Consider the following 20,837-nt stretch of genomic DNA (forward strand, 5'->3'; position numbering starts at 1 on the left):
AATCTTTTATTTATTTATTTTTTTGAAAATTTTACCTACTAAAATTTTTTTTTTGGGCCCAGGGGGGGCCCTGGCCCCCTTAGGCCCCCACTCGAGTCCGTCCTTGGGTATATTAGACAATGCTCAAGGTGTTGCAAGTTAGAATACAAGAACAAGAAAGCTGCAGATTTAGAGAAATACATCAAGCTCAACCGATCGAGAAGATGGTTTGATAGATCAAAATGCTATTCTGTAGAATTTTAATTTAGGCCCAATAGCCCATTGGCCCAGCAAATGATTAGGGTTTCAAATCTACTTCACTAAGTATATAAATAAAACCCTAAGGCACGTTTTGTAGAGACTTTGGGAGCTTCTCTTTTCAAAGTCACTATTGGAAATCAATTTACTTACTATTAGAACCAGTAAATCTGAAGTTGCTGCATACCAGTCATCAAAGGTGCTGGATCTAAACCTTTAAAAGTGGTCTTGGAATCATAGACTGGAGGTCTATGTTAGAGATCTAAAGCGTGAACCATTGGTTCATGTTGGAGAAGATCCACATCAAAAAAGCCTGAGGGTTTTAGAACTAGATTTGATAATCACGGTTAAATTTACTACAAATTCATAGTTTTGACTATAAACTTCTATTTGATATAGTGGAATGTTCTTCTTGGGATCGTTACCCCTATGTTTTTTACCTTGAAACTAATTTGTTTCATTGGTTTTTCTTGGGCCATCATATCTATGCTTTATTTATATTTTTGCTACATGATATAATTGATTTATGTTTAACCTAAGGCATGCATAATTGACCATAAAATCAGGTTAAATACTGTGTTTAGGGTCTAAAAACTAACACAATTAATTAACACCCACTCCCTCTAGTTGTAACCCCGTTTGATAAGCCATTGCCAATAAACAAAGCAAAATCAATTCCAAAGAGAACCAGAATTATTCATGTATATAGATCTAAACTCGAATTCTGATAAATCCGCATCACAAGCATAAGCACCATCCCATTCCTCTTCTCCCTGCTGCCTTCAAACTCCATGCCTAATCTGTTACACCAGCATAGTCTCTAACACCTACACTTGTAAGTTTGTAACTTGTAAACACAGCCTACACAAGTGCCCTTATCACCAACCAACAACCTTAATGTTCTCAAATGCCAAACATAGTTGTAGTATTGCAATATATATTGTGATACGTATAGTACGATACATATCATATCGTATGTAAAAAGTTTTGCATCATAGTGGCATATTGGAAGTGCTCATAAAGTGTGTGTATTGTATGAATCGGAGCATAAAAAATCGTGCATATCGTACGATATATAGACACATGCTTTAAAATGTATTTTTTTTGTTAAAATTTATACTTTTATTTAAATCTAACAAGTTGTTAGAGTTTTTTTTAACACAAAATTATTAGGTTATTTAATTTAGTCTAATAAAATAACATGTCCATAAGTTTTTTTTCCCCCTTTCTCCTACAAAATCTGGACTACACACTTTCACTTCACTTTCATATTTACAAATTTCTTTTCTATACTATGAATAAGATATTAGCTGATAATATAATTATTATTTTTTTATTGTTATAAGTCTAAGAAACTAGAATGCTAAGAAGAAATATTTTTTTAATAAAAAATATTAAAATAAAAGAATAAGAAGAGATAGTAAATGTTGATGATGATGAAGAAAATTTCAATGAAGAAATAAGTTTGCAAAATGATGAACATGATGATAAAATTGACTTAGATGGAGTTGATTAGGCAAGATGATGAATGATGAAAATAAATTATTATTTCGGTCATTTGTAATGTATTATCACTTTTAAGTTTAATCATTTTTTTTTTTGGAGAAACAAACACACACACACAAGGGAGAGGGAAAGTGATTCTAACACAAAGGCACACTACAACTCCACTCAAAAGCCATAGTTTAATCAATTTGAATGCATATATTATTAACACATTTTAGTGTGATTTATTTAGTTAGCTTGTTAAATATTATTACATAAGTGATGAATAAATTATTCATTAGTTGAATATATTCAAAATTTATAATGAATATAACTTTATAAAGTATTTTTATTTTTTGACCAGCATATGACCTAACATGCCACATTAGCATTATATGGATGTGTATAGAAAAAATATGTCGTATCAGCAGACAGCAATTGTTGTTTATGGTGGTGGTAACGCAGGAAAAAGGTAAGTTTGAAAAGAAATCATTTCAACTTCTTCTCCATTTCAACTAATTCAAAGAGTTTCATAATGGCAATTTATGAGACCCTTATTACGGAAATGAAGGAAAAGAAGACAGTCCCATCTTGTGAAATCTCTCTTTGATTTGATCGTATTCTCCGCAATTCATCTTTATATATAGAACTATTTAGAAAGAAGTGAGATGCTTGATAGTCCATCGTATGATACACAAAACTGGCAATTAAATCGATCTACTAATTGAGAACTGCTCATTATCAGATTTCCTTAATGAATGACACCTTCCTTAATTTTCAATCGAAGACGTACTCGTAGAAACCAAAATTGAGAAACAATTCGAAGCCCGTCCTTATTCACGGCGTGGATTGTCATTGGAGCGGGAAAAAAAGGAATGGAATCTTTAGTTACTAGATTAGCTGAATTATTTTTTTAGTGAAAGATTAGCTTATTCATGAATTATATATAGACCTCATGTGGGAAAGTATGAAGTCTTGGTGCATTCTTTGAGATTTTATATATCTAAGATTCTACCTCAATAAAATTTTCATTTATATCAAAGTATTAATTTATTGAATAAGCTAATGGAGTTAATGCACATATTTATTATTTATATTAGAGGAATTTATATAATTACTTTTATAAATTTTATATAAGCAACTATTTTTATTTGGACTAATAATAATAATAATAATAGATTTAGAATATGACATTCAATGTAAATAAAAAGATTACTAATAGGATAAATACTTTTTTTATATTAATTATTTTAAGTGGTGTATTAATTATTTAACTATAATGAAATTTTGATGTCAATATTCTAAAAAAATTGATTTGAAATAGGTTATTTTTGCTCAAATTTAGACACTTGCAAAAGTTGAAACAAAGTCCAACAAAAAAAAAACACACACACACACAATTAAGAATGTAAAAAAAATTATTAATGGATATTTGTATTCTTATTTATTAAAATGAAATTTGTATTCTTGAGTAGGTATGAAACATACCTATTTATATTAGTCACTATATAATATAAATTTCATTTATAAATACATATAGTATAATAAAATCACTATACTACTCTTATTGTCTTTCTATTTTGTCTATAAAATATAAACATTGAATATTATAATCTTTTACAATAAAAATTTGTCTATAAAATATAAACATTGAATATTATAATCTTTTACAATAAAAATTATTAAAATATTAGAAAAAACTAATAAAAAAATGCACTGCACAAGCAAAACTTCCGAAAGTTTTGAAGTACTATTCATCATCGCATCCATGCTCAGACCTCCTTGTCGAACTCTTTGGAGTTATCTTAAGAAAGTTTTCTTCTGTCGACTGCATTCACTTCAACGTTGTTTGTACTTGATCAGCCGCACAAGAACAATCACAATCCCAATTTTCCTCTTCAACCTGTTGCCTTTAAACTCCATGGCTCATGCTTCCTGGCAACCAAAAATGTACTCTACAACTCGCTACTTCTTTAACCTTTCAGAAAACAAGGTTTACCAGCTTAAGATTGTTTTTGAGGGGCCTGCTGTTGATACTTGGTGGGTGGACTCTTCTCAGGGCTGCTTGGTAGTTCTGGATGATGTAGCCAAAACTACCATTAATTTCTGATGAATTCTTCCACCTAATGGATAGGTTCTACTTCGTCCTATCTTTGTGGAAAATTTTTATCTCCAAAGTTGTTGGCAAATAATCGTTTACTAGATTTATGGGCTTTTTTGAGTAATTTTCAGATTAAAATCATGAGCATTCAACCCTCAACACCACTCTAGTGCTTGAAAATTTCCAAGAGTCAATGTTAAGTCAGTTTTATCAGTGAAGACAACTAGTGATTTCTTGTTCATCAAATGATTCATTAAAAATATTTTTAACAAAAAAGTTATTGTTGTTGATCAAGTCTTACCTTTAGATTTTAGGCATAAATTATAGAAAAATGTGGAATTTGGGTTGCGTTTTTGGGTGGAAATCAGTTAATGTCACTCTTAAATTCTATTTATTTTATAGATGATAGATGGTTTGAGATGGAAATGGAGTTATGGTGGTCACAATCTTGGAATGACGAAAGTATTAAGCCATATTATCATTCTAATTTGGTAATCCACCACCCCCTTGGATTACCCCAAATCCAAGGCAAGGGACTAAGAGATCATGTTTAATCATTTCGTATCGTGATTTAGTCAATGTAATTTTTTTGTTCAATTTAGTTGTCTTTGTTATCATTATATTTTCTTTTCTATTAAAATGACTTTGTAGTTATATTTAGTCTATTTCTATATTCTTATCTTTGCCTCCGACGAATCTGAACGTCTGATTTCAAGTAGATTTTGTAATCATTAGATTCCACAACAACCCATTACCAATCAAATAACTGGGAAAATTACACTTTTAACTCCTAAACAATACTTGTTACACTTATCCTCTTGAACTACAAGAATACATAATTACTCCCTAAACTAGTGGACTAATAACACTTTGTACCCTACCATCTATTTGAAAGTCAAGTTAGAAAAACAAGTCACATGCTACTCGTGACTTTTTCATACAACTTAACTGTCAAATAGACAATAAGATGCAAAGTTTTACTCTCTTTTTTTCTTTTTCTTTTTTTTTTTTGAAAGAGGATAACATTTCAAGACTAAAAACCAAAGCAAGGTTCAGTACAAGACCTGATGAAAGACCTCCCACTGAGATCTCCCTCAAATACAGCTACAATGTCCACAGGCAGACTATCAAAAATAAGAAAATCAGCATTTAAACTAAAACTCATCCTAGCTAAGCCATCAGCACATTGATTTGCTTGCCGGAAACAATGCTTAATACGGACATTTTGGAAGAGAGAGATCAGATGCCTACAATCATCTAAATTAGGGGATATAACATTATTAACATAACCTGTATTCTGAAGCACATCAACAATGGACTTGGCATCCATCTCAACTTCAAGACTGCGGATGTTTAAGCAGGAATCCCTCCTTGTAATTAATTACCTGACGTGTATAGGAGATGGGAAAAAGAGACTGCACTTGTTTAGGGAAATAATTAAGCTCTCAAAAACCTCTACTCTCATTAGCCAAAAAAAAAAACAAAAAAAAAAAAAGGTCTAAAAACATTATTAAAAAAGAAAAAGAAAAAGGAAAAGCAATTGATGTCCGATAATCAATCCCAATATATATATATATATATATATATATGTTTAACATATGTGCATAAATGCATGGCTCCAATTTGGATTAATCGATTGCTATCGCTGTCAAGTCAGAGCTACTGTCGGGAAAATTGGTCCTTTCATTGTACCAGGTCAAAAGAATCAATAATGGAAAAAATTATCCTTCAAGACGGCACGGCTAAATCTGAAGGTGAAGAATCAAACAAAATGGATGTTTGTGGGCACCATAAATGGGTAATCATATACTAGATTAGCTCGCTTAAAGAAAAGGCCGAAACAAAGGGAGGTTAAGGCATTTGTGTCCCAAGTCCCAACTACCAATATAGCACAAACTCAAACCAAGGGCAGCAGCTTTGGCTGGTTGAGAAGCACTGGCTCTCTTTTACATTCTCTCTTCCCTCTGGATTACCTAAGATATACAAATAAATAGAAACAATAGAAGGACAAGCCACCATCTCCGTGCATGAACTGATACAACTTCTATACAAGCTTTATCCAATTTGCACTTCATATTTACAAGCTAATAGTACAACAAGTTCATACAGTCAAGCATACAAGTTTATAAAACCTCGTGGCAACCAGTCCCATTGGAAAAGCTTGCAGAAAGATTTGGTCATCGAAGTCCAAAAAAGGGGATTATAATTTCTTAAATTGTCAGTGTTTAACCATTGCAGTAGGTTTTGTGGTGTGGAAAATTTGTCGATTTTCTTCACCACCTGGGAACCATCAGTATTGTGTACTTCAGAAAATAGTCAGATATAACCATAGCAGTGAGAGATCAAGTCAGCTTTTTTGTGATAATCTGACGAGCATTCACATTTGCCGCATCTACTTTTGAGGAAAAATATGAGGAGCAGAAAATTTAGGAAGCCCGGAGACAAAACTTGGTAAACATGTAGTCCATTCTCATCTGCGTAGCATAACCAAAATAAGAGAACAAATCTTAGATATTTAACGCAATAACACTGCAGCAAGCTTGCAACAATATTTCAGACATAAAAATTAGGTCACATTAATCAACAATTTTGGCGGGGTTGCCAAATATATTGACATGAAGAAAAAAATGAGAAAGAAAACAACATTCACAACCAATCTGAAAAAGATTCAAAATTCTCAGATTGATTAAACATCCAAAGGACCGTGCAGATGACAAAAGAGAAAAATTAAATAAGAAGAAATCATTATGAACCTCATTATGATTACCAAAATAATGTGACTTGCAACCAGATGACATTCCATAAATGCAATAATTAATGACTAAAGTTAATGCAAATCCAACATTGCCATTCGGAAAAAATGTCAATACCGACTTTCCAAAGATAAAAATAAAAATATTTTTTCTAAAACAAGGATCAAAGTATCCTGGACAAAAGCTGCTCAACTAGGTAACATTATCAAGTCCTTGCCTCACTTTCCGAACCACAAAAGATTTACCCCCTTTATTGCACAAGTTTAAAACTGCACCCATGAACCACAAAATATTTACCCCTTTGATGGCAAAGGTTTCGAACCACTCCCATTTTAATCCAACAAACCTACATAGTCGCTTTTAGTAAGTTGAGGACAGGGGGACTGAACCCTGGATCAAGACATACAAGTTTCACCAAAAGGCCATGGGCAACCAACTTATCACTTTTTGATAGTTGAAGACAAGGGGGACTGAACCCCAGATCAAGACCAATACAAGGTGTTCGGTTGCCACTTGGCAAGAAGACCATGTGCAACCAACTTAGTCACTTAATAAGTTACAAGAAATTGTAAAACAATTGAAAACACTTATGTGCCTGTGCAAGTCAGATATAGACTGAAGCATAAATCCATCAGACGCTTTCCACTGAGAAGTGACAAGTACAACTAACATATTTTAATGAAAATAAAGTCAAAATTGTTGTAAATAGGAAACCATGATAGCAGCTTTCCAACACTAGAAATGAAGTAGCAGTTTTGGCTGTTGTGAAACCTAAACGTTTTCAAGGGAACTCCATGTAATAGTCACTCATTCACATCACTTTTTGGAACCTTCAACTTACGCAAGCTCTTTAAGGCTGGCATAGGCAGTGTGTAACTTATACATACACTGTTAAATCACATGGGACAGCGAAAGGTCATTTGAGAGAAGTAAAAAGTGATAACCCCCAATCCCCAAAACAAAGAGGGAAGTGAATGAAAATTCCACTGACATGAGCACCAGCCTAAGCACTATCTTTACCAGATACAACTCCAGCGTCCAATTCAATATCACAAATTCTGCCAACACAGATGGAATGATAAAATTCACATAAATGTTGCAAAAGTACACATGCATTTCCATACAGTAGGACCTGCGTTCTCCAAATATGAGGTTATCAAACAAACTGATGCACATGTACTGATTCTATCGCTATCCTAGAACTAACTAGCAAACCAGTCAACCTAAGTAATTTAATAATATAATTACTTGAACATAGAAAAATATACTCATTTAAATGCAGACAGATCTGCTTAAACTGAACAAGATTACAAGGAAAGTTTACATAACAGTAAGTGACCCGCAAAAGGGAAGAGTTTATTTACAGAGATATGTAGTGACTAGCCGAAATAAGAGAAGAGGATGAGGTTTGTGCCAAAAAAACCAACCTGGTAGTTCAGGTACAGATGTACTTCTGGGTGTAGTGTGAGATCTACTCCCTGTCCCATAAAAGGTGTCTTCTATAATAAAAACACACATCTTAAGAAGTATTTGATGCCTTAAGAATTCAAGTTTTTGTATGTTCTCCAAAAATGACCCTTATATTAATGGTACTTTGAACTTTTCATAAATGATCTATATTTCAAAGTGAGATATATAGGAAAAGTAAGAATTTTGTATTTATAAATTTTATTTATTTAAAGACACATATTTTGTGATGTGAAATTGGGAAGTACAACAATTATTGGGGGATGGAAGGTGTATAAATTTTATTGCTCAGAGAACACATGAAAGAGGAAAAAACAATTGAGCCAACTGGATAATTGACACATTTAAACAGCCTTAAGAAAGTGAGTTGGCCATACAAGAATATGACACAGATCTAGCATAAGAATTAATTCATATGCATAAACAAAAGAAATAATATTTTACATTATAAGGCTGTAAGGTCTAGCTGAAGTCATCCCCTGAATCTAGAAAACACAAACCTGGCAGGGAAGCAAGTAATCCTATGAGTTCAAACTTCAAACAGAGTGTGAATCTAGAAATCACAAACCTGGCATCAGGTAGTAACTCTGTCACAGGAAAACCATAATTCCTATAAATTCCTAACTCAGCCACAGAAATACTGCCACACCCCAGTGTCTAATTTAAGCCAGCATGAAATTAAGTCAAGTATTCTAGCAGAAGTTATGCCAGAAGTGGGTTTGAACATGAATATAGAATCACTAGAGCATCAATTTTATGCATACCTTAAGAGCTGCCTCTGCAAATATGAGTATGCTTTTAACGTATAAAATAATCACAGGTAAGGATTTACAACGTTGACTTTTCACCACTCCAATTATATATATTATAAATTACTGCTTATCTTAGAAGTTTAAGCTATTAGGAACTGCTAAATTTAATCATTTAACCATAGTATTCTAACATTCCCCCTCACATGTGGGACTGTGAGCCCAAACTCCTCAATAAATGAGGCTTAATACATGAGATTTTTAACTTTTTAAATGGGAGGTAGAGTACAAACAAGGCTCAAACTCAAGACCACAAGCTCTGATACCTTAATAAATTACCACGTGTCCTAAAAGCTTTATTAGGAAATAGTGAATTTAATATAGTAATCTAAAAATATATAAGTAGACCTCTAGATGAGGACAAATATCAAATTTCCTGCTGTCAAGTCCCAGTCCAAGGAATTCAAGCAGCAACTCCAATTGGAACAGGAACAGCACCAGATTCAGAAATTCTCAAGCACTGAGATATGATATACCTTAAACCAATCCAGCACAGATTCCAAGCAGCCATTGCTACAGTTCACGTTGGATCTAAAAGATTATATTAGAAGGTTTAATATATATATATATATATATATAGGGTTTGGAATAGGTCATGTTACAATGATTGCTTAATTAATTTAGTAATAGTTATGAGGAGTTTTTTTTGTTTTTTTTTTTTTTTGTTTTGATAAGTGATAGTTTTTTTTTTTTTGGATAAGTAAAGAAAGGGGAGTTATACATTACTAGTTAGCCTCTAAAGTAGTTTTGACTTCAATAGGCTTTGATATGAGGAAAAAGTGTAATATATAATACATTCGAAAGTGTACTTTATTTAAAACTCACAAGTAGAAGAGTTTGAATATGGTATTCCCGAAAACTCCATTCCTTCACTTGTAGGTCCATGCTTTGGTCTAACACATGCATAGACAAGGAAACGGATGTGGTTTGCCAACAGCCATGTAGCTCGCCCAACACTTCTTGGTGTTTCTAATGAAGACGTCTAGGGTTCAATAGACAAGAAAATAGATGTGGTTTTCCAAGAGCCTTGTAGCTCACCCAGCACTTCTTGATGTTTCCATTTTAGACGTCTAGGGTTCAAATCCCCCCTCCCCGATTGTTGCAACTATTAAATTATCAAAAAAAGGAGGCGAGGAAAGTAACAAAGATATATATATATATATATATATATACTATTTTCCTCTCTAGCCCACTAGAATTTTCTCTCTCTAACAGATGATATATAGAGAGGACCTTAGCTGTAAGGAATAAATATACAAAAACTGTCTTCTCTTTATTTTCTCTCCAAATTAAGAACCCTAGGAGTAAGAAACAAAATATACTAAAAATTTCCACCCTTTATTATATCTCCAAATCAATAACCCTTTTCCAAGGTTGCAAACGACACTACACTCCTTAATTTGAGTCAGTTTATATACATACATATATATAAGTTATAATTTTTGAGTCAATTAAGCTGTCTCAAGGCTATTGTAATGGAAACATCATGTTCTTTTAATAATTCACCATCATTATTAAACTATCTCAAATTTTTTTTTTTTTTTTTTTTGAGGGAAAGAGAGTGAAAATTTGGGGGGGGGGGGGGTGGTGTGTTCAACAAAATTATTTTGTTTCATGGCTACTGCAGTAAGTCATATGGTAAAAAGATAACTTCAACAAGTGCCATTGCCACAAAATATGGGGAGGAACGGGGTGGTTGGACTTCGGGTTTAGTTAGGGGAGTTCTCATGGGTGCAGCCTGTGGAGGTTGGAGCAATTTTCAGCGTTTTGTGTCTTTTGATGTTGGGGATGGCCATCGTCTTCAGTTTTGGCATGATGTGTGGCATGGGAGTCAATCCTTGAAGGAGTTATATCCCGCTTTGTTTGCTTGCTCTCTTGATCAGAGTGCTTTGGTACATTCAATCCTGGATTGCCAAGTGGAAGGGGATGGTAGGCTCTGGAACGTGAGATTTCATAGAGGTTTTCATGATTGGGAATTGGAGGCAGTTGATTCCTTCTTAGATCTTATATATTCCAATATCCCTAGAAGGAACCTGTGACAGGATGTTATGGAAATTAAAAGGTGTGGTGTCTTTACTGTCCACTCTATTATGAGGCTATCCGTGGTGCATCACCAAATTCTTTCCCCTGGAGGAGTATTTGGTATTCTAAGGCCCCTACGACAGTTTCCTTCGTTGTCTAAACTGCTGCCTGTGGGAAGATCCTAACTCGTGATAATCTTATCAAGCGAGGATTTACCCTAGTTGGGTGGACTTGTATGCGTAGACGTAATGGAGAGACAGTAGACCATTTGTTGATTCATTGTGAGCTTATGATTTATGGAGCTTGGTTTTTAGAATGTTTGGAATCTATTGGGTACTATCAAGGAGGGTGGTTGACCTCTTATCAAGGTGGTGGAATTGGTTTGGAAAGCACTCTTCGGAGATTTGAAATTTGCTCCTTTATGTGTAATGTGTCTGTTGTGGAGGGAGACGAATAATCACACTTTTGAGGCTAGAGAAAGATCAAAAAGTCAGTTAGAAGATTTGCTAATTCGTACCCTATTTGATTGGTCCCGTGTGTGAGGTCTTACAAATAGTAACACTCTCATAGACTTCATAGATTCATTTTGTAATTGTTCATAAGTTTTGTAATTCTTTTAGGTTACAAAGTGCTCATCATTGTGAGCTTGTGTAACCATTTTACAAGCACGGCTTGAGATACCTGAACTCCACCCCAATTGGCTTGTAAATTAGGCTTGCATGGGGAGGATTATAAACAGGTAAGGTTCAAATAACACAATATTTGCCAAGACAAAATTCACAATAACATCGAAGATGGACCAGAGTTGTCTAGTTTGATTCCTCAAACAGATCCCTTGTTTTTAATATGAAAATCTGTTCAAATTGCCACAACATTTTACTTCAGATATCACAAGTTATTATATACCCAAACAATGGAGCAATTACAAAGTAATCTTTTCCATAGATGAACCTATGTTATGTGCCTTTGATATGCATTGCAATGTCAGTGCTCATTAATCATATAATCTCAAAACGACCAAATCTAACCATCTTACTGCTCCAAAATGAGCACTATTAGAATATCATATAATCTCAAAACGACCAAATCTAACCATCTTACTGCTCCAAAATGAGCACTATTAGAATATCTCAAAACAACACTATCCCAAAACATGCAACCCTATCCTGAAACCAAAAATCTATTTATGTTTGGGGAATTTTTGGATGTTTTCATTGGGTTTTTAGATGTTACAAATGTCATCCTCACTGATGTAATTAAATAAAATTATAGGTGTGTACACTCAAATGTATAGGAAAACTACTTGTATGATTACTAGTTGGACCCTATCACGCTAACCACTAACACATTCAACAACCTTCTTAGTTCTTTAAAATGGCCTCAAGAATATTCACAACAATATCTACTGAAGACCTTTTGTATAAGGACACCCAATGCTTTTGATATCCCACATAAGCTTTTACTTTCAAGCATTAATGTCTTCACAAATAAGGTTCCGGTAGAGGTAAATCAGCATTGGAAAAAGAAGTTGGTGTTAAGTTGGACCACCTTGCAGTTGCTGCTTTTACTTGCAAATAAGTAATCATTGAAATTAAACTAAAAGTAATAAAGCAACTTATGACTGAGAGTGCTTTGTCCAACACAACCAAGCAAATTCAAACAAGCAGCAATATTTATAAAAGGGGATTAACAGACAGGAAAATTTAAAAATTGTAGTCTTTATCATAGAAATGAAACTCATTATTGACCTCAAAGCCCCTTTCACCATAATATCTAGAAATAATGAAGTATCAATGCATCATATTATAAGTTGCAACAAAGTTAAAAATGTGATTCTAGGCTTACTAAGCCTAGGAAGGCACTTCCCAAATCCAACAACATTAAATTATTGCCTATAGTCTTCAAGATTGCTTACTATAATCATTAAACTTTTAAGTCAAAATTGCAGGACAAACTACATTTCCAATCCTAAATAAATAATATAGCTGCACCATAAAACTATTCAAACATTGGGGACTAAGTCAAGAAATATTCACCATGAAAATGAAAACCTGCAATCTTAATCATAAAAGAGTAAAGTCAGGTAAAGTATTCAAACCTGATACTCTTTACATTTCTAGGTCCCCTCAAATCATGACATACTCAAGAGTACAAATCATATCAGATATTCCCTTTATTCATGTAGATTTTTATTTGTTACCAATGCAGTAGTTTTTTAAGCATCATAACATTTTTGGTCTTGAACACAAATATATGTCCTATAGCTTACCAAACCACTACACCAAGTTCAAATTCATGACTCCAACAAGTTTAGACTTTAGACACACTGCAAAGTATTGGATAAAAACAAAATTCAAGAAATAATCTAAATGACAAATCCAGCAATGTAACCCTAAAAGCATTTTCACTCTGCATTAAAATGTTCCCATACACACGCATGCACACAAACTCATGTGTATTTTCTTTAGTAGGTGATGCACACACAGACCAGTTGATTTTGAACTAACCCATGACCTCACAGTATATAAAGTGGGGGAAATTGGTAAGGCATTTATCAAACAGGCTCGGAGTATATATATATATATATATATATTTTAATTAAACAGGCTCTGAGTATTAACCCAACATAAATTATAGAAAACAAGAACATAATAGAGAATCCATCCCAAAATATACATTTGAATGACCAGCGATTGTATGCTAAACCTAAAGAGACACATCAAGTCCATCTATAGCAATACAGCAATTATATAACAATACAGAAATATTTTTAAAAGGGGATTAACAGAGAGGAAAAATGTAACAATTGCAGTCTCTATCAGGGAAATGAAGCTCACTATCAACCTCAGAGCCCCTTAAAAAATTAGTTACATATGCTGCTGGAGAAATCTTTTCAAGAAGTAATTTAAATGTTTATCTCTGATACAGAACACACCAATCAATGTAAGATGAAGTTTTACAACTCATCTGGAATTATCATAAGATATGTAAGATGAAGTTTTACAACTCATCTGGAATTATCATAAGATTCAGAAATAAAGGTATCTAGGCATCACTTTAGAAGTTGTAACGAAATTAAAATGTGACTCTAGGTTTACTAAGCTTAGGAACGCACTTCCCAAATCCAGCTCCCACCATACATTCCAACATATATTTAGATCTAGACAACATGAAACTATTGCCTCAAGTCTTCAAGATGGCTAACTGTAATCATTAAACTTAAGTCTAACTTGCAGTTGCAGGACAAACTACATTTCCAATCCTAAAGAAATAACAGAGCTGCTATCTAAACATATTGGGGGCTTAATTCTAGATATATTCACCATGAAATCAAAAACCTCCAATCTTAGATATAAAAAAGAGTAAAGATAGGTAAAATATTCATACCTCATATTCTTCACATTCCTAGTTCCCCTCAAATCATGACATACCAAAGAGAAGAGTACAAATCAAATCAGCCATTCCCTTTATTCATGTAGAGTTTTATTGGTTACCATTGGAGTAGATTTCTAGGCATCATAATTTATTTTGAACACAGATATCTGTACCATAGCTAATTACCAAACCACTATACCAATTTCAAATGCATGACTCCAATTAGTTTAGACATTAGCCACACTGCAAAGTATTGGATAAAAAATTAAAAATTAAAAAAAATCAAGCATTAATCCAGATGATAAATCTGGCACTCTGAATTAATATGCCATACACACGTGCACACAAACTCATGTGTGGGTTTTCTTTGGTAGGTCGCACACACAGACCACCAATGAATTCTACCCATGATCTCACCATTTACATTGTTCTTGCAAGGGAGGAAAGACTCATTGGCAGCAAGTGTGCGTATAAAAAAAATAAGCCACTGATGATTACAAGCAGTGCCATAACAGTAACCGACTGCAGGGCACTTTTCTGACAGTATATAAAGAGAGGGAAACTGGAAAAGCACCTATCTAACAAGCTCTAAATATTAGCCCACCATAAAGTACAGAAAACAAGTACTTAAAACAAAAACCATGCCAGAATATACATTTGAATGACCAGCAATTGAATGCTAAAAAGACACAGGAACTCTATCTCACAGAAATGCTAAAGATTCCACAATATGATTGTAAATATAATGACTATGGTACATAGTTGCACAAAAAAATAACATCCCTATCATCTACAGATAGGCAAAACTTGACATCGAACTAGAGCTATAAGATAGCAGAGGAAAGCCATCAACCATATATAATTCTTAATAACCAGAAGGAAACGGTGCTTGCCAAATGCAATTAAACTAGATAGAAAAGTCAACTCTGTTACTGAGGCATAAAGTTGGGTATACCTTAATGAATCATGTCCCCGGGACACTCTGATTTGCCACATTCAAAATTGCACCACCTCTTCAAAACTATTCAATTACAGATAGATAGCTTCCCACTCCATTCATCAGCCACACCATAATCAATGCTGAGCTCCCTCATAGGAGGGATGTTCTCCATTGCAAACAGCATAAGGTGAGGGAACATCAAGTTATTGTGATCATAAAGCACAAATTGTACCAACACATTTGGAGTTGTACTATGGCTCATATAACAAGCAACATTCCTCATTCTTGATACATCCATGGCAAAATCCAACGGAGGAATTGAGGGATACGACGGACGCACATAATCAGTGAAAATCTGAGATAAATCACCCCATTCTGCCCATCTACTTGAAAACCGATTCGGATAAACCAGGGTATCACCATTCATAGACAAAATTTGGGCTTGATCCCTCGTCAAAACAACCCCGGCATATTCACATATAAAAGCACCAGCTTGTATCAAATCCAAGGACCTAACTCCCCAACCCGTCTCCCTCGACCTAAATACTTCTAGTCTATTTCTCAACCCTCTTTGAGTAACACGATTTCGGCAGGTTGGAGGGCAACTACAAAAGGGTCCACATTCAAAGACAATGGGCTTCCCTCTCAAGAGATTACCACTATAATCGTAAGCAAACTCTCCACCATTCTTCATAGCACAAAAGCAATCATCAGCACAACCTGAAACGCAATCACACCCGGTACCACTCCCCGTCTGATGAAATGCATACGGTGGAAACACCGTCCTCACTAGATAGTCATAATACATGGGCTCCTGATCAGAGTCAATGTCATTGAATAGCAATACTGGCACATTCTCCTTCTTCATGGAAAAATCAAGGCTAAGATAGCCAGCAGGCCTAGCCTCCAAGGGTCTAGTCCTAAGACTCTCAGCAAACCTCAACATAGCACTACCCATTTCAGTCTGCCCCTCAATCCTCAACAGTTTATACTTGTAAACCCCAAAACCAGACTTTCCTACATCAAACCAACAATCATGAATTCTATATAAACCATCATAAACATACACCTTACTCGTTACGCCGCCCTCGTATTTCATCCCTCTGATAACCCTAACCTCGATCCCGTAATGCATGCTCCTCTCCAATGCCAAGTTCCCACTCTCCAACTTCTGGTGCATACATTGTCTCGAATACTTGTCCTGCCCACCCTGACCTGTGTACACGATCACATCCCCGGCATCCTCATCGTCCTCATAACCTCCAGAGACGATGATACTAGTAGCTATGGGCTCACCATTGGAGCTCTGGCTCGCCGGTACATAGTCGATCCCGGCTTGCGCCTGGCCATGTAAGCCGACCACACACAACTCCATTCGAAAAAAGAAGAGATCGCCAATGTAGACCCCAGGGATTGACCCTACGATTCGCTTGTCTCGGTTGAGCCAGAGCCCGCGGTCGCGCATCACGGAGGCGGCGCGTAGATCGCCACGGACTCGCCGCAGCGAGGGAATTGGACTGAGCTCTTCGCCTGGGGTCGGGCTCGGGTTCGGGTTCGAGTTCTGACTTTGGCTTAAGCTGTGGCTCAGGCTCTGCCGGCGCTTCTCGTCTTCCATCAAGGACAAGATTCGGAGAGAATCGTAGATCATACGCGTCCTACGAACGACGTCGCGGAAGTAACGCTGGTCTTCCATGCCCAGATCCGTGACCCGAACGAGCTCCGAGGAGCGTTGGTGGTGGGGCCGCCTCCGCGAAACGGTGAGTGTTGTTGTTGAGACCTGGTTGGTGTTGGTGTTGGAGTTGGTGGTGGTAGTTGTGGCGGTTGGGGTGGAGGCTTCTTGTGGGACCGGAACTATAGCGCGTGAATCGGGGTCCACCAAGACGTCTACGTCACCATACCGCTGCAACCCCTTAGCGAAAGCAGTGCGGAAGAGCTCAGAAATGCGGTAGAATTCGGAGTACACGTTGTCTGATTCATCGGGGGAAGGCTGAGAGGTCGAGAGAGGGGTATTTTCGGTATTTGAAAAAAACAGTTGTTGCTGCTGCTCTTGTTGTTGTTGTTGTTGTTGTTGTTGTTGTTGGTGGTGTTGGTGTTGGAGTTGTAGTAGTAGTTGATGTGGTTGGTGATTTTCAAGTGGCTCATCTAAAGGTTCGAGTTTGGGTTCGATTTTGGGGGTTAGTAGTGTAGGTCTGGCTGTGTTGGTGTTGGTCAGAGGTGGGTCTGGGAGGAGATTGAGGTCTTGGAAGGGGATAAGAGAGCCCATTTTGTTGGGAGAGCTGGAGGTTAGGGCATAGAAAGATTGGTACGTTTTTTTTTGAACTTTCGTTAGGGTTTAGCGGAAAGCTTTGGAGGTATTTTCATGGCGGAATTTGAAATAGCAGAGAGAGAGAGAGAGAGAGAGGCAATTGGCTTTGTAATAAGGAAATGAAAGAGAATATTTTAATTTGAAACTGGAACAAGTTGTTTTGGATTTTGGGGACATTGGTGTGACAGAAATGCCCCTAGATGTGTTGAGCGAGCGATGGTGTTTAATAACACATGTTTGCAGTAACAAGTTTTTTGAATGAGAGGAGAGGGTGTTCTTTCTTTCTTAGGACTCAGGAAACTTTTTTGGCTTTTAACTTAGCTCACGAATTATACCATGCCATCCAATGTGGATGACCTCAACTACACTTCAATTGGGCCCCATCCGCCTCATCTGTCCCAAAATCCACAATTTTTCCTTTTTCTATTTTTGGTATTTTCTTCTTTGAAGTGAATTTGAAAATTAAATAAAGCACCCATCCCTTTATATATATATATATATATATATTTTTTTTTTAATGGCCTTCAGATAAACTATTTAAGTATTTATATAGAGTTAACAAAAATGATCTCAGATTTATTTAAAAATAAAAAACCATAATACTTTCGATGAAAGTTTATTTCTTCAATAAACATATGATTAATAGTAATTTAATTGTATATACTATTATAAACATCATAGTAATGTTGTTATGAGGATGGGAAATAAAAATTTTCAATTTATTTATTGCTTTTATATCAAAAATTATCTATTTTTTCAGTTACATTAATAAATATGGACGCATGATTTTTTATATCAATTTTTTCTATACTTTTTATTTTAAGTATGAAGATTTGAATGTTAGATGTTTACTGTAGGGACACGATTTTCGGCCTAGACCCAAAATGTATGGGATACTCGCCCAGTGAACCCAGTACAATAGATTTGTAGAGAGTGAGTAGAAGAACTAGGCTTTAGTGAATGCGATAATAGTTATAATGAGTTTCCAAGACAATTAAATAGAAACAAACCAAGTTTGTACAAGAAAGTTAGTCCTCGGCACAATCCGAGGAGCTCTGTTTTAGTATATATTAGATGATAATGGTTGCAGGAGTTGTTGAGATTGCTACCGTGTTTTCTCTTCTCCTTTTTTCTCCCCCCACTGATCTTTGGGGTCTCTACTCTTATTTATACTACATATTTTCTTTCACCCTACACGTGAATAATTGATGGTTTATGCTGATACTTGTCCCATCAGCCCCCTCTAGAAGTCTTCTGAGGTTATTGTAGGGCTGCATTAATACTATGCAGAGGTCATTTCCTCATTAATGCGGCTAGGGAGTTAGCTGGGGTGCATTCAATGCGATGACAGTAGCTTTTCCTAAGATATTTTGGGATTCTTCTCTGTTTTTTGTTCTTGCAAGGCTTATCCATATTTCTAGAACTTCATGGATCGCACCCCTAGATGGCAAGCATCCTTTACAGACCTCGGCCTTGGCTAGCCGAGGACAAATTCATCCTCAGCACAAACTCCTAGGCCATTATGTTCAATATTGTCTTTCTTATCCACTAGTATGGGTTTCCTTGGCTATACTTACCCATCCTCAGACAGCCCCTTATTCTCGGCTTGGGCCTTAAGCCCAAAACCCAATTGTATGAACTGGGCCCATGACCCCACATTTACAATAAAAAAATTTTTATTTAATTTTAAATGTATTGGTTATATAAGATTGAAGTGTGAACACATGAATTTTTACTTAGTTAAAGGCTCTCTTTCCAAGTTTAAGTATAAATAGTTTGATTTTTTTTTTATTTATTCTTCCCTTAAATTCCATTTTTAATTGCATGAATAAAATATGAACACATAATTTTTTATATCAATTTTTGTATACATTTTATTTTAAGTGTGGAGATTTTAATGTTGAATGTTTACGATAAAAACAATAAAAAATTTTATTCGACTTAAAAGTCATTGGCTACATTAGATTTAAGTGTGAATACATAGGAGTGTTTATCTGGTAAGAAAAGGCTCTCTTTTCAAATTTAGGTATGAAAATTTTAATTTTTTCTTTATGTATTTAATTATTCTTTTAATATTCATTTGAAAAACAAACCCACCTGTTTCTTTTAGTCAAGTCCTTTATTAAATCAAAAATGAAAACACATGAACTTTATTTTTTTTAGAATTTTTTTAAAATTTAATTTGTTTTCACATTAATGACTTAATTATTTGACTTTGATAAAGATATGTGTTTATTTAAATTTGAGTGGATCAATATGAACCATTCAAGATATCTTTATTTTTCTATATATATGTTTGGTAGAAAGTAGAAACATCTTGAAATCTTTAAAAGTAAAATAAAATAAATTCAACTCCCTCATTCCCATGATAATAGCCCACTTGCCAAAAAAATTATAGAACAAAGATAAACAAACGCTTCTTTAGATAAAACGAGATGTTGCTTCTCTTTTTCTTTGTTCTTCTTCTTCTTCTTCTTCTTTTTTGTTTTTTTCTTTTTCTTTTTTTTTTGATAAACAGAGATATTGCTTCTCTACCTACAAATCACAACGTTCTTTTCATTTTCGTTCTTGTTAACTATAGTTCTTTTTTTCTTTTTCTTTTTTGTATTTTTAACAATCATTATAGTTCTTCAATGATATTAGTTGAGGTGTACTTAGTGTGTGTTTGACATCAAATTAAAAAGCCAGCTTATTTTATTACTCAATTTATTTTTTGTACTATTTATGGATCCCACTATATTTTTTAGTACTATTCATGGGTCCCACTGTACTATTTGAGTTAATTTTTACCTTTATCTAAAGTACTTTCAGCAAAAACTTTTTATTTTCAGCAAAATAAGCAGATATCAAATAGATCCTTAATATAATAAAATTTTAATTAACGTTTAGAGAAAATTTTATTTTTACAAATTTTACATTCATTTCAATCTTCTTTTTCTTCTTTCAATTATATCCTTACTCACTTGTACATTATTAATTTGAAATAAGGTTTGTTCTAAAAAATAATGATGATAATAATAAGGTTTGGTGGTGTAACTCCGTAAAAGGAGTAATTACATTCCTTGGAATTAAAATATGCATCACTTCCCATAAAATAAAATAATTTTAAAAAATTGCATCACTTAAAATATAAGTAAATTTTATGCATAATATGAAAATTATATGTATGATTCGTATGAATAGGCAACGCTGCCACGCCTTAATAAAATCAGTTCACGAAGCATTCAAAAAAAAACCTTCCATCTTTTTTTTTTTTTTTTGAGGGAAAAACCTTCCATCTTTTCACATTGATAAGGACTCAAGGTGCATCAAGTCACTCCCTTAATGCTTTTCATTATTATTT

General features: G+C 34.6%; 1 protein-coding gene across 2 annotated transcripts; it reads right to left on the reverse strand.

Moving 5' to 3' along the window:
- Window positions 1-5,599: 5,599 nt before the first annotated feature.
- LOC115994278 (histone-lysine N-methyltransferase family member SUVH9) lies at window positions 5,600-17,787 on the reverse strand. 2 transcript variants are annotated; one of them, XM_031118351.1, is made up of 3 exons: window positions 15,205-17,787; window positions 8,004-8,075; window positions 5,600-6,297 (listed from the first exon to the last, which is right to left on the reverse strand). In XM_031118351.1, exon 1 carries the CDS (start codon window positions 17,450-17,452, stop codon window positions 15,275-15,277), a length of 2,178 nt encoding a protein of 725 aa, XP_030974211.1. In that variant the 5' UTR covers window positions 17,453-17,787; the 3' UTR covers window positions 5,600-6,297; window positions 8,004-8,075; window positions 15,205-15,274. The 2 variants fall into 2 exon arrangements, with proteins under 2 accessions (XP_030974211.1, XP_030974210.1); XM_031118350.1 differs by lacking the exon at window positions 8,004-8,075.
- Between the last annotated feature and the right edge of the window lie 3,050 nt (window positions 17,788-20,837).

The sequence above is a fragment of the Quercus lobata genome, chromosome 6 (assembly GCF_001633185.2).
Source record: "Quercus lobata isolate SW786 chromosome 6, ValleyOak3.0 Primary Assembly, whole genome shotgun sequence".
NCBI lineage: Eukaryota > Viridiplantae > Streptophyta > Magnoliopsida > Fagales > Fagaceae > Quercus > Quercus lobata.

Excerpts from the sequence above, each read along its gene's own strand:
- LOC115994278 (XM_031118350.1), bottom strand. The coding sequence starts at position 17,452 with ATGGGCTCTCTTATCCCCTTCCAAGACCTCAATCTCCTCCCAGACCCA.